This window comes from Halichoeres trimaculatus, unplaced genomic scaffold (assembly GCF_033239565.1).
Source record: "Halichoeres trimaculatus isolate MK-OKI-2021-1 unplaced genomic scaffold, fHalTri1.1 fHalTri1_scaffold_10, whole genome shotgun sequence".
Taxonomy (NCBI): domain Eukaryota; kingdom Metazoa; phylum Chordata; class Actinopteri; order Labriformes; family Labridae; genus Halichoeres; species Halichoeres trimaculatus.
Window position 1 is genome coordinate 3,769,878 of NW_027437187.1, and position 15,604 is coordinate 3,785,481.

At 40.0% G+C, this 15,604-nt stretch overlaps 1 protein-coding gene across 1 annotated transcript in view; it reads right to left on the reverse strand.

Annotated features, from left to right (window-relative positions):
• Window positions 1–15,604, reverse strand: part of tmtc2b (transmembrane O-mannosyltransferase targeting cadherins 2b) — a 184,772-nt gene that overhangs the window by 24,963 nt on the left and 144,205 nt on the right. The window contains exons 9-10 of the mRNA XM_074678438.1: window positions 7,631–7,712; window positions 3,450–3,564 (exon numbers count right to left, since the gene is read on the reverse strand). Coding sequence (XP_074534539.1) covers window positions 3,450–3,564; window positions 7,631–7,712 — 197 coding nt within the window. The remainder of the gene's footprint in view (window positions 1–3,449; window positions 3,565–7,630; window positions 7,713–15,604) is intronic.

Below are 15,604 nucleotides of genomic sequence, written 5' to 3' on the forward strand. Positions count from 1 at the left end.
TCTAGTTTGATTCAAATAAATATCTTTTCACTACAGTAAATGAGGTTCACTTATTATTTTCTGCAACTTAAACATAAAAAAATAATCATGGAGACACCAAAATTTCGCAAAACCTCTCAAATTTGGATAAAAAGTTTTTATGCTCTCATGAGGTGATTTTTTAGAGAAGTTTATCACAAAATATGCAATGGAAACACCTTTATACCATATACTATACAATACTATACTATACTATACTATACTACCTTTAAAAATCACGTCACTTTATCATAACGCACCTCCTTCACCTACACATACGGACTCTGGCATTCATACTGTAACAGCTCTGCTGTTAGTTGTGTGTTCAGTGCAGATGTTTGTGTTTCTGACCGTCAGTATGAAGGCATCATGACGGCTGTGAGCGGGTCAGAGTCAGAGAGCAGCAGGAGGGAGGGGCGGAGGTGTGTGTAAGATCTCACTCTGTGTGAGAGTGTGTGAGCTGGAGATGATAATTTTCATTCAGTTTTTTGTTCGTGCCTATAAAGATGGCACGTGTTCTGACCTGACACTGTATTCAAAACAAATTAAAAATTAAATTACCTTAGCCCGTGGGTCATGTCCGGCAAATTTATTGGATTTTCAAAAGTGTGTAAGCCCCAGTGGCTTCGTTGCGGTCGGCTTTACGTTATTAGCGTCTTTAGCATCCCGGGTGTCCTCGTGCTTTCAAAACTCTGTCGAAGCGATGGTTTTGTTTCAGGTGACTGATTATGTTTAAAGCATTGAAGCTGCTCCCTTTTCCTCCTCATGGAACTTTCCTGGAATAACTGTCTTCAGAAACTTTAAAGAAGTCCCACACAGTCGACTCCATGTTTTCTGCTTTGAAGCGTCAACATGCTGTGCTGTGTTGTGATGCATTTAGGGTGTGACGGAAAATCACGGTTCCCACGTTAGCTAGTCCTTCTTTCAGCCTTTTTAAATTTATATTTGCATTTTTTATGTGTAACATGTGAAAAAATACTGTGGATGCCAATTCAAGTCTGTAACTACAACAATATGACCAAGTTAATGAGTCTTTTCCGACATGAGGGAGAACTTAAATTTCTAAGTCAGGAAGCGTTGTAATTTAATTTTTTTGCCAGTGCCTCTTGAACACATCACTCACTGCAGGCCGTTCATGTCTTACAGTGAGAGGGGGACAAAGATACACGTTATCGGGGCTAGCCGCCGTAATATCAGACCAATAGGAATGACGTCATAATTTCCCTTTATCGGTTCGATAACTATCGGTCCCCTAGCTCTATTCACACGACAACGTTTCATCTGAAAACACAGAAATGCAGTGAAACAAATCTGTGTTAACACAGAAACACAAAGGGACTGAAAACACTGTAGTCAGCATGCCAGGCCTGTCGGCGGCGCTATAACTGTCTTGTCCAGAAGCAGCTTTTGGAAGAAGTAGAGTTGAGCTGATCAACTGGTATATTGGTGAATGCTAAGAGCAGAAGTGGAGCAACAGATGCACATTTTGTTAAAGACAGTCAGCGGATATAGCAGATTGAGCAGCACAAGCACAACATGGTAGACCAAGAAAATCACAACAACGATACTGTTGAATTGTTGTATGTGCTTATGCAAAGCGGAGCATGATGCCAGTGTTTCCACTGCGAATGCCTGCTTACTGTTTACACAGCAACAGTTACAGAAAAAAATCCACCCTGGAGCCCGTTTACAAAAGTTTGCATTTTAGGTCGGCTAAAACACTATTTTGCGTAAATGAGAGGCCAAAATGCACCAAAATTTTTGCGTTTAATCCGAAAATGGTTGTCGTGTAAACGGCCCCTAAAGAAAATGATACCACTATTCTCTTATTGTGAAATGCTTTTCCTCCAAGCACCTTCAATGTCTCACACGTATCACAGTGCGGTGACTGGTGTGTGTCAGACAGTTTGCAAAAGCCACAACAGGAATGTAGGAGCAAAAATACAGATGCAAAAAGCAACAACACAAACACTTTTTAGGGGTCCCACCTTGTGATATCCTTCATAGAACTTATATTTTTTCTTTATTTACTGGAAAAATACATCAATTTATATTTAGTTTTATGAATCAATAACGTTAGCATAGGGCTACATTGATCATAGCTGAAGGTAAAAAAGAAAACAATCATTTACTTTTAACAACTTTTCTGAGTCTGTTAGGATAACTCTCCTCTGAACTTCTGTTGTGGCTGCACTCCCCTTATATTTTGGCTTTTGCAGTCATGTTGTGGTGTTTGCATTTGTGCTGTAGCTTTTGCAAATCGTCTGACACCCACCGGCCACGGACATATTAAACCAGGGAGTTACTAACGTTTGACATTTGATTTATCAGGCAGGGATTTTTGCTGAATCAAGCTGAACCTCACCAAAACGTATTGTTATGATCACGCATGAGCACAAATTGACGTCATGTCCACTGATTGGTTGCTTTATAGCCATTACCCCAGGAGGTAACCCCACGTCTTACGAGCCCTTTCATTTCTTTTCTCAAGATTTTAAACAATGTGTTTCTACATGTTTTCTAAGTTGCTACTTGCAGTTTTGTTTTGATGACACGCAGGTAGCACATGTGCAGAACCTCAAGTCTCTAACTCAGCCCGTCAGTTTTTCATGTTAAGTATTGGCTGTCGTAGGTGCAAGTGTGGGTATTTCTCCTTGCCTCCAGTGTTGAGTCATCTACTTTAACAGCTGCTGGCTTCTCGTTGTTTTGTTTTTCTGACCTCTCAGCAACAATGAGATCTCTAATATCTCCCTCCCTGAAGAAATAGATCAACCCTAAAAGATAACTGTAGACTCCCTGAGATCTGTCTCACAGGGGAAATTCCTACTCCAGGTCTTCCTGTATAACTGCAGCTTTATTCAGTCAGAGGGGTGTCAGAGGGGCGGCATACTGTATAAGCTGGCACATGGCTGTATTTACTAATTTCCACTCTGGCTTGTGTTCAGAAACACAACAGCTTGTGGGCTGCTAAAGCTCTGCCGCTCAGGCTCATCAGCTCAACCGAGAACTGATCTGGAAGCAGACTTTGGAGCAGGAGCCAAAGCCGGCAGAGGGAGAGTGAGACAAAGAGGAGGGAGGTAAGGGGGGAGAAAGAGGGAGCATATGAAGATGCATAGCTGCACAGCATGCTAAGACAAACCAGCAGCTCTCGGGCTGGCACTGCAGCCAGAGAGGAGGATTACACAGCACAGCCAAGGAAATCACAGTGGCTGAGGAGTAGTGTAAGCCTGTGGATAAAGCCTGCAGACAGTGGAGCTCTCAGACTCCTTTTTACTCAACCACGGAAAAAGTGCAGCCCACCCATCCTCTCAGCAAAGAATGCAATATATTTCTGTCTCTGTGAAGTGCAGGGACTTTGGGAAAATATTTAATTTAAAGAAGTCAAAACAACACAAAAACACTGATTTATTCCAGCCGTTTGTCTTTCTCACCTGAGCATGTGTGCGGCGCTGAAGACCACATCAAACTCCCCGCTGTCGAGGCGTGCCGCTCTCTCTGCCATCTCTGCAGCTTCCAGCAGCCGCGACTCTTCCAACAAAAACTGACCTGTGAGGGTGGGAGAGCACAGCAGCAGAGTTTAAACGCTGAGGGATCCCCGCCGAGGCGCAGAGGGATACACACAGTCAGAGAGTGTTGTCTTTGGCCGTGACGGAGGAGGGAGCCTCGTCTGGCCCTGAAATAACACCCTGAAACTTTAGATATGAGAGCAACAAACCATCATCTTTGGCAATCGCTCAGACTCATTTGTTCAGATTAGCCAACTTTGATAGATCTGCTTCCCTTAAAGTTTTTCACAGAGGAGGTTTGTGTCTTATTTCAGGTGCGGCTGTGTCTGCGGTCATCCTCTGCAGACCCAGGGAGTAAAATGGAACTGTGGAGTGCTTACAAGGCCATGAACGAGGGAGGGAGAAGAACTAATCCTCTATCGGCTATGGTCAGCCTCACTGCATCTGTATCAGGACGCTAAACCACTAAACGAACCTGAGGATGTTTTGCTTAATGGCTGTGGATGAAACTGAAGCAGTGAGTGTGTGCCTGAGGGAGAGACGAGCGCAGAGTCACAGTTCAGACCATTCCTGAACCAGAGTTAAACAGCTCGGGGGTACAAACCCTCTAAACTCAAGGAGAGAGTAAAATATATACCAGCATAAAACCAAACTTATGAGATAAAAAGGAAAGACAGGCCCTGAATTAATAAGTGTGGTGCAGTGCAGTAATATTTTTACCAGTGTTACAGTGAATTCACTGAGGCGTTCCCTCCTCTCAGGTGTGAATACTAAAACTTTTTGTGACCGTATTCAAAAGCTTCCTCGTCTAAAGACGCTCCTGGGCATGATATTTTAGAGGAATTCCAAAAATGACGACACTTTCTGAGAGTTTCTCCTCAGAGGAAAGACCAGATCCTGGTAAAGATAAAAGTTAAAAAGCACTTTAGCCATTAAAAGAGCTCCTCAGGGGAAAAACCATGAACAGGAAGTTTAGATTTAACCGTCTTAAAGAGGGGATATTCTGCTTTTCCAAACAAACATTGATGTATTGTAACAATGTATTGTAACAATGCTAGATGTTTATTCTTGACTCTGTAAAGCCTGACCCGTCAAAAAATAGCCAGGAAATTCTAAGAATTGGAACTGAGGTGTTTTCTTAACCCTTTTAATAAAATCCACAAAAAAGGTAGCCATATTACTTAGTTTATGATATATTTCTGTATCACATTTGAGCTATTGTGCCGTTTTGGCAACTTTTTTTAAAGTAAAATTTTCACTCTTTTAAACCAGAAAGCACTCATTTTTTTTTAAAAAAAAGTACCAACTAGATGATATTCTTACAGCTACTTTTTGAAAATTAGCAATAATTTTCATCAAAAAAGTGGATAGTAGTGTGGATGGTTTAATGTGAGCAGCTATTTTGAAGGGCCAAATACTACTTCAGCTGCCTGTAGTGGAATGATAATCCTCAAGGGGGTAGAATATATCCTTTTTTTTTTTTAATCTTTTGAGGTTTTTGAGAAAACTGTTAATCATGTTGATGAGATAAGTCTTTGAAACGCATACATTAATTACAATACATTCTGCAAAGCACAGTTAAAGATGCTCTGAGGAGGATATTGGATTTTTGCCGATATCCGATATGCCGATATATCAAAACTCCTTTTGGCCGATACCGATACCGATACCGATACCGATACCGATAATCACAAGTTTGTTTGTTTTTTTCACTGTAAAGAAAGCTAAGTCTATCCTGTACTGGAATTTATATGTTACTCTAAGTGTGACGGTCTTATTTGTTTTAAGAAACACACATAAAACAAGACAAAAACCATTTGATTTTACCATAAATAAGAAATGTATTTTTGTTTATTATTTTTTCAAACTCAAGACATTCAGTATTGAAACACAGAAAAATACTTTCTTTAGATCACATGAACTTTAAATGTACAATGCATTTTTGACCATAACCAAGTTGCATTTGATTATTTTAGAGCTACTGTAACAACCTGGTGACAGACACAGAGCTCTGCAGTGCAAATAAATGAAGTGCTACATTTTATTTAAGGAGCTTATTTTTCAGATGGAAAATAATACTTATTGGCTGTGCCTATCGGCAGAAATTTTCATATCTGCCGATACGATAAATGTGTTTTTAAGCTTTTATCAGCCGATACCAATATTGTGCCGATAATATTGTGCATCCCTATCTGTAATGTGTGAAGTTAGTGAACCCTGGTTATGTCCTACCAGCCATCTATCAATCAGAGCTCTTTGAAAGTTTTTCAAGCAGAGGAAATAAATGAGAGAAAGAGCACAGCATGTTAAACAATCCTCTTGTCTGTTTTCAAATCTCTTCCTAAAACCCATCTCTTTTCCCTGGCATTTAACACACACAGTCGATTCAGTTCATCTGCTCCTCAACTGAGCCTTTGACCTTTGAATGTGACATCTCAGACATGGAGAACAGCGGGAAACTGCAGGAACTCTGGAGTATTGATCACTGTAAATGCAGCCTTTAATTTACATCATTTTATGCTCGCTGTTTTTAGATAAACAAGTTGCACTATGCTTTAATGGGCTAAAAAGATAATTTTATGTTTACCCTTCATCCATACACCTTATTATTATATTTACATATATACTTATATTATTATATAATATACTTATATATTATTACGTTTTTTGTCTTATTTTAAGTAAAAGTTGTCTTATTATACTTGATATAAGCCACATTCAACTTATTAGTCCAGAAAAAATGTCTTGTTTCAAGTTATTTAAAGACAAAAATTAGGTCTGCTTGTAACAAGTAAAAAAAATCTGCTAATGGAACAAGACAATTTTGCTTAAAATGAATAAATTATATTACTGAATAAACTAAATAACTTGAAATCAGACAATTTTTTCTGGACTGGTCAGGTGAATGTGGCTTGTTTTAAGTCTAAAATTACATTTTGAACCAAAAATAAGACAAAAACACTTGATAAGATTTTAGTTCTTAAGTGTACTGTTTTTTTTTCTGTTTTGGTTGACATGCTAGCAGCAGGCTCATGTTTTTTCTGTCTTGTGTGCTTCAAGAAAGTGAATAAAGAAGTTTAATATGTAAAAAAAAACAAAAAAAAAACAACAAAAAAAACAGGAGATTGTGTAAAATGTAATATTTACAAATTAAATAAGTGTTTGTTGTGTTCAGAAGTCCAGTGATTTTTCAAGAGCAGGGGTCTCAAGCTTGTGCCATGGAGGGCCAAGAGGCTGCAGGTTTTCTTTCCAACCAAAAACTCCACCAGCTGATTTCACTGATTATCCCACCTTCAAGCAGTGAGCAGGAACTAATCAGTGAAATCAGCTGCTGGAGTTTTTGGTTGGAAAGAACACCTGCAGCCTCTTGGCCCTCCATGGCACAAGTTTGAGATCCCTGTTCAAGAGCATTTATACTAACCCCTCCTATTGGTTGCAAGCAGGCAAAGTGGTTAGTGTATTTGTCATTTCTTTGCTTTTGTTTATGTGGACATTTGTAATAATATAAAATTTTGCTTCTATGGCGAATGTATTGATTAAGGAATCAACTTTTCGTCTATTCATATTTATTTGTCTGTGTTTTTCATTCTACAGTGTTTGTCAAGTCACCAAGTAATCATCAGTGAAAAACCACCTGGGTCTCGAGAGTGATCGATGGGCGGAATAATCACATTAAGTGTCACATACTGGACAGACAGGATATGTTAGTTGAAAAAGGGAGTTTTGCAGACTTTCCATAAAGAGTTAAATAACTCACTCAAAACGTGAGTTGAAAACGTGGAAGACTGCATGATTGTGGGAAAATGAGAGATGCTGAAATAGTCACGTTTCATGCTTTAATCAAATGAAAGAGAACAATCAGAGGAAATCATTCTCTCTCATTGTGGTCCTGCAGTCAGCACGTACAGAGCGACACCCCGGCTGATTAGAGGAAGAGTTGACACACGCGCCGGGGAACTTTGTTGTCCAAACAACCCTCCAAAATCTTGAAGTTCCTGCCTTTGTCCTCACAAGATTCACTGAGTTTAATGCCAAATACATGAGGTTTTACAAATTAAGTGAGGAGGTTTCTAACTGAAGGTTTAATATAGAAGATGTGTACTCACCGTAGTGCATGTAGCAGTTGCCTTTAGTGGGATCGAGCTGGATGGCCTTCAGGAAGTACCGCTCTGCTTCTGCTTTCTGCCCCTGAGGGAGACGGATTAAACACAGAGAAATTATTGTTTCAACTGCTCCTCAAAGAGACTCATTAAACAACACCACACTCAGCTCAAGGGCTAAAATACCTTAGAGTACGCCTCATGTCCCTCTGCAAACCACAGGCCCACTTTAACAATAAATCTTAATAAATAGACATGGACCACAAGTGTTGATGTTTCAGGCTCCAGTGTCGTCCTGTCAGAGTACACAGTGTCATGGTTGGCACGGCTCAAAGACAGGGCAGAAGCCCATCCATTACACACTTTTATCTGCGCAAATAACACTTAGAGAGAAAAACCACAGATTGTCGGTGTGTGTGGCCTGACCGCAGTGTAACAAGAGGGAGAGCAGAGGAGCCGGAGGGAGGAGAGCACAGCAGAGCAGAGCAGAGCAGAGCGGAGGGACACACAGACAGAAACAAAGAGCCTGATGAGCTCTCTGAAGGAATATCTGGTTTATATAAGCATGCACAGGTGCATCACACATACACACACCCACAACATTTCATCTGTGTGGAGCGTTTTCAAGCCTGTGGAGAGATAAATGAATCAGTGATGGAAGGGTGAGCAGAGCATGATGAGGACAAGGATCACTGAAGCCCCGCGGACCTCGACAGCTCCCTCGGGTCCTTGACACAGTGACACGTAACCAATCACAGCTCAAACAGAAACGAGCAGCTGGGACTCTGACACGTCCCTGCACTCCATCGGGCACCAGATGTCATCTCTTTAACAATTAACAACGAGCACTCATGTAGGGAAGCTGATGTTTTGGCAGGAGCGATGCAATGTGTGTAATTTTAGACGATGTTTCTGAATTCATCTGACATTAAATAAATACATCCAGATTAAACAAAGACTGCCCACGCCAGGAAAAACAACATGTGATCTGTGTGATTCATACAGCAAGTGACTTCACTTTGCTCAAACAGGAGAATCGGCTCTGATCCAAGCAGCAGAGTGGTGCATTAATGAGTCAAGCGTATCCTTTTTCAGAGAGCTGCAGATTCAATAAATAGATGATTTTCAAATGTAAATATCTGGGCGATGTTTCCCTTCATGCTGCAGAAAATCCAGCCTGTGTTAAGTATATGTTTGATCGATCTGCTGGTGCCAAGTAATGATCACAGTTTCAGTATGAACAGCGTAATCTCTGTGTGTTTTCACTCCCCTACTCACAGATTTTGGAATGTATACATTTAAAAGCCAGCTGGTTTTGTTATAACAGAAAAGATCGTCTGTTTGTGAAACCTCAGAATTCAACTCTTAGTGAAATGAGCTGCAGCCGGGTGGAGGATTGGGATTATGACGTGTTGAAGTGTAGCACTGGGTGGCGTGCCCAACAAGCAGAGAGGCAGATACGAGCTTAAAAAGAGAACAAGTTGCTCATTCCTCATTACTCGACTTAGAGGAAATGTTACAGTTTTCACGAATCCCTGGAGAAGCAATTTGTTCCACCACTTGTTATATTAATACTGTTCAGCCTCCTGAAAGCAGCATCTGAATTCACTTTCATCTTCTCATTTCTGGATTAACACTCTTTAAGCTCACCTGCTCATCTATAAGAAGACGCTCAACTAGAACTAATGGCACCTTTTCTTTCAGAAACTTTTCGAGCGTGCTTGCACTTTAATACCGTTAAGCTTGATGAATTAGACCTTGGGATGGAGCAGATTGTGAGAGAAAATGCTGCCATGTGTTGGGCTAATTCCCCCCTCAGTCTTTGTTTATCAGGGAAACCTTGAAGTCTGATTTATTGATCAGTGCAAATCAACAGAATGGGTATCAATAACCAGTTGTTAAGAATCGATTAAATGCAGTTCAATCCATCGACATAATTACACATTACGCCAATCAACTCCCTTGGTGATTCTTTACATTACCCAGGAGCGTCTACACCTTGCATTGATGTCAATCACACTTATCAGTCAGCAGAAGGATTTCCAAACAATGGCAGAGAGAATGAAGTGATTGATACCTGTGTCTGCTAACCCTGCTCTCTGGTCGTGGTTGAAACAGGACACCCTGCCTTTGTTCTCAGCACATTTCACTTCCTATTTGTGTGTCCAAGCATCTTCAACCCCGTCTGAGAGGGTTTTTTTTAACGACTTAAGATCCCATCATCCCTGAAAGATCAAGGATCCTACCTGAAAAAGCAGAGATGCCTATCTTTTTAAACAAGAACTGTTGAGTTTGTACTTATATGTCTATTTAAGTCAAGGGATCCAGTGACAGTTTACAAAGACTTTGACTCGTTCTTATTCAATTACGTCCAGAGATATCAAGACACATTAACCAATTTAACTTATTTACATATGAACTCTGTGAAATGTTGTCACTTCTCCTCCATCAAGCTACTCTATTTTAACTTAAAGATGCTATGAGGAGGATTTGTTTTGACTGCCTTGCCACCTTCTGGCCTGGAGTCTTACGCACACTGTTACAGACTTTCATTTAGCGAGGTGTGTGTTTGTTTTGGAGTCAAATGGAGATCAGATCAAAACAAACTTTCCTTGTTCAAGACAATATTTTACTGAAAACAATGCGCCGAGGAAAGGTATATATCAGTACAGTTACATAGAGCTGTGGTTTGAAACATGACATCAAGCAAATGTTGTAGCAGCCAACTAAGTGTAGTGCTATCGGCAGCCTGGTGCTCTGACGTATCTGTAGGCTAACGGGAAACCAAGTGAACACTGTCAGTTTGTTTGTAGTTTAGTAGCTGTCTATATTTAGCTCAGCAGCCCGGTGCTCTAAGGCCTGAACCACATATATATGGATATTTTTTTGATCGGATATATTTGTCCTCGTTTAAAAAAAAAATCTCAGTCCAGTCTTCAGTAAAGGTAAATACCAAAACAAACACAGATGGTTCTTAGTGTTTGTCTCAGAGATATATTTTCTTTTCTAAAGGACTAAACCACCAAAAAATACAAGAGATGTGACCCAACTAATGGAAGTTGTGGGTTAGATTCACCAAGAGGAAGATTAAATGAACCAGGGTCAGTCAACTAATGTGAACAGCAGCTTTCCTTCACAAACAAACCCAAGGCCAGGTTTTGTGAAGAACTGACCTCTGCTGACAGTGACCATGATGAAGACCTGAGTTAAATGTTTTCAGGGGAAATGAGGTGTCTCAATACAACAGTAATTTTACGCTGAGTGTTGTTGTTGTAATTTTTAACTGAGTTTACTGTTTACTCATGCAACTATCCTTTCAAAAGATGAACCCTGGATGGTAAGCCTGAAGTATACGATAACTACAAAGACTCAGCAGTTCCTTCTCTCTGTCTTTGAACACACAGCCAGCTCCTCGGCTGTCACGCTGTTACATTCCTCACCAGACGCGGCTGCCTCTTTGTGAATTGGATGCGCCCTTCACAGAATGATAAAAGAGTCAATAACACTGCCAACCACCCTTCAAACCAAACCTCCATTAACTGTATCCACTTCTCATTCCAGTCAGCTCGTCGTGTGGATACGTCCTCCCCCCTTTTGTCACACACATGCTGAGCTCATTGGCGCATGCTTCAAATCTTTAAATCTCCTACAACCATCAGATAAAGTGCAGCTGTAAGCTCAGCTCTGTGAGTGCTGAGGTGATTATGAATGCAGCCTGCGTCACATTAGCAGAGGAAATGACAGGAAGATGACTGAATCCAACATAAGCATGACGGCGGCCCTGTCCGTCTGACCTGTGGTGTGTACAGAGGGCCTGAAACACATCCGGACCCCTGGAGTGTGAGCGGAGGTGTGGAGGGGTCAGCGCAGCAGGGGGAGGCTGATACTGATCTATTTTATTAGCTCTTCATCCTTGTATTTCTTCCTCCCTTCATCCACAAATCACAGCAGCCCTTTCTCTCTGCTCCATCTTCCTCCTCTCACCTGTTCCTGACCTCACTGCCAAACCTTATCTCAGAGTCTCTGAACTTCTCCCGCAGGGATCTGAACCTCAAATCTCCTGACAGAATCGGAAGCGTCTTCATCACTCACAGCGGTGCAGCAGGGAGTGCAGCAGGGAGTGAGTGCAGCAGGGAGTGCAGACGATGGCTGAGGCTGGATGTTTAGAATTCCTGCACTTGTTTTGACCGCTCTTTTATTCAGTCATTATCAGAAACAGGAGCCAACGCCTGGAAGAGTCAACTTTGTAGTCTCTGTCTCCAACAGTTCACTGGTACATCTTTCTATCTTCTAGCACATTCCAGTCAACATGTCTCCAAACTTTTATTTTCCTCTGGCTGAAGAAGCACTAAGTGTGTCGAAACTCTTCCTCACTGATGACATCATTTGCCCTCAAAGGATCATGGGGGCTAAACCTCTCCATCATCCATCATGGTCAGAGCTTTACTGATATTCACCCCTTCAGGCTTTTAGCTCCGCTTTCCTGCACAATCGATAACACTGTCTTAAATAAAATGAGTTTCTCCTCACGGCTGACTGATTTCTTCCCCGAGTCTCAACACTGAAGATTCCTGCTCTTCCCCCAGACTCTCCTCGCTGACAGTTTGTTTTCAGACATTTTCTGATGTCCTGTGGCTTTAGTACAGGAGGGACCTCATGTCAGCTTAACAAGGAACTTTCAGATGCATTGTCAGCTGAACTTTACTTCCAGCTAACGGCCAATCAGATGGAAAAAACAGCGTGTTGGACTGGAGCTCAATTCATTTGAGACACACAAATGCTACACCAATGTTAGGCTGCTCAAAGGGATACTTCAGTTATTTTGGAAGTTGGACTGTATGACACCAGTGTGTATGTGACCAGTAAAGCAGTAATAGATGCCTGTCAGCTCATTCTCCTCCATGAGAAACTCAAGGGAGGAACAGCACGCAAGCTAGGCTACAGAGCCGAGTGTGCTGTGTAAGTAGGGATGGGAATCCAAAACCGGTTCCTGTTGAGAATCGATGAGAAATGCTTCAATCCATCAACATTGTTTGCTGTTTTGACCTTACGTCAACTAGTCTGCCACAGCTATCTTAGCTTAGCAGATAAATAACAGTTTCCCAAGGAAACTCTGATTCAGGATTTTCTGCTTCAAGTTTTACTGAAAAACTGAACTCTCAAAAAATGAACATAACTTCCCCTTAAAAGATTCCCTTTTCAGTACATTCAACATGGCATAAATCTCCTCATTTACCAAAAACAATACAAACACAATAGCGCTAGCTTGATGCTAATGTAAATGGGAAATTCCATTCATAAGCTAGCAGTTAGCATACATCAGTATAACTTGGGCTTCAGAATAGAATTTCAACTATTGTCAGAGGAAAAACCTCTAGTATATGTGAAATATACTGAAAAACTCCAAATGTTGAAATACTTACAGGCATATTGAAGCAAAGCTACGCGCAAACTCATGGCTGGCTTCATAAGAACAACAAGGTTCCAAACAACTCAAACAACTGCCGTGACCACTTCAAGATACTAGATGGCCTACTTCAGTCAATAACATATAAGAAAACATCAGCGTCACATGACGTGTGATTTTTTATCGTATCTATTTTTTTGTGTTCAGAGACCATTATCATATTTATTCTCTTATAACCTTAATATAATGCTGAGACAGAAAATCTATCAAACATACTTTTTGTCCAGAGAAAATCCACAGGAGGAATTGATAAAGAATCAGATTGATAAGCAGGATCAATAAGAGCATTGGTATCAATAAAATCTTTTCAATACTCATCCCTATGTGGAATGTTGCTAACTTTAAGAAACTCTGAACCCTGCATCTATCTATCTATCTATCTATCTATCTATCTATCTATCTATCTATCTATCTATCTATCTATCTATCTATCTATCTATCTATCTATCTATCTATCTGTCTATCTTTATATATATATATATATATATATATATATATATATATATATATATATATATATACACATATGTATATATCGAATACAGGCTGCTAGTTCAGCACTCAGCAGGACCATGAGACCAAGGAGTTCTTATGCTTCCCACTCCACTGATGAGATTCTCCTCATTCGTGTTGGGCTGTAAAACCTTGAACTTGTTGACTCTCAGCCTGGCTGTGCTCATTATGTTGCTTTGCTGGTGTAGACACAGTAAAGCTTGCCATGGAAAGCCTGCAGCATTATTTTGAGATACTCCAAGTTGCACTTACAAAAAAAACAAAAACAAAAAAAAACTGGTTTAAAATGCTCAGCATACCAAACATAATGTTGTTTGAGGTAATAGTCATAATAATCTTGGGATTACCACCCTGCCAGGTTTAAATATTGAGTGTGTCAGAGAATATAAATATCTCGGTGTATGGTTGAATGGCAAATAAAGATTCAAGTGTCATATCAAAGATCTCACTGTTAAACTTTGGCAAAAGATCAGCTTCTTTTATCAAGATATCGGAGAGTGATTGCTGAAGCTGTTTTCCTGTCAGTCTTGACTATGGTGATGTACTTTATAGACATGCATCTACTACTTAATTAAAACCCTTGGACACTGTCTATTGTTCTGCACTTAGCGTTATTATCAGTGACAGTTACCTTGACCATCAATGCATTTTATTTGATAAAGTTGGCTGGTCCTCTCTTTCTAAAAGACACAGTAACCACTGGTATCTATTCATCTATAAGGCGCTTACGGAAAAACTCCCATAATACACCATGGCAATTTTTCTGGCCTTTTAATGATTCAACTTTACATATTTCATTCATTTGTTTTATAATGTTAATGTTGTATTTTTTTATTCACTCCAGTGGTAGCCATAGCGAATTTTTTTTAACTCAGGCTGCTTGTGAATTTACTCTCAGCATCATTGTAAATGAGAGTTGCCCTCTGCGATCTCTCTGAATTATTTCAACAAAAGTTCAAAAATGAATTTATCCTGACCTTTCCATCACACACCTTTTTCAATCAACATCTTTTCTTAGTTCCTTTTTTATTTTGTTGAGTTATTCTGTTTTTCTTTCGTCTTGACATTTGTTTTCTTCAGGAAACATCATTTGAGGACTACTCTTGATTTAGATGCTTTTTTTAACCTTGAGATTTCAGCATCCTCAAATAAAACGGGTTTTATTAGTTCCAGTCACAGCATGCTGGGAATGTCCCTTTGTAACAAATATTTCACTGTTACCAAACAAAGAGATCAGTGTCACTCTCTTATCAGCACTATAATGATCACAGCATGTTTGCATCTGATGGGAAAGACTGAATTATTTTCAAGCAGGATTCAGTCGATTCAACTGTCAAGTTTTTTTTTTTTATAAAAAAATGTTTCAGTGTAAATTTTTTTATACACAACAGACATTTTTTTATCATCTTCATCATCACCACTGTGGCAACTAACAAAATTAAAAAAATGTGTAACATGAACCACTGCACCTTTGGAGCTCCACTAAGTAACTTTTGGTTTGTTTACAATTTGGCTGTCAAGAAAACAAGAAAAAAGTATGTCTTTCAACAGCCAAACATCATTTATTGAGTTTGTTCAAATGTGAAGGAGGAACTTTTCTGAGCATGAAGTGAATTCCCTCATCTGGTAGCTTTTCTGTGGCAGCAGTAAAAATCATTTAATAGAAATAGTCAATATTTTCTTAACTGTGTCATAAAAAGACACAGCTGTACTAACTTTAGCCTATTTATAACCTGCTTAAACCTTCATAGTAGCTTTAAAACACACAGCACAGATTTTTAAAGCTCATTAATTAGATACGTTTTGTGTTTTGTGTTTCAGAGTGTGTTGAAATCATCATTAATCAGGGTCTGGACTCAGAGGTGCAGGGTGTGAGCTGAAGAAAAGCCTCCACCCTTCTCCTGACCCTCCGTCAAACTCTGCTCTAATTTGTTTATTTCTCTTGTGACAGTCCTTTCAGCGCTAACCAATCCTCTCGGTCAGCATGACTCCAGGCACGT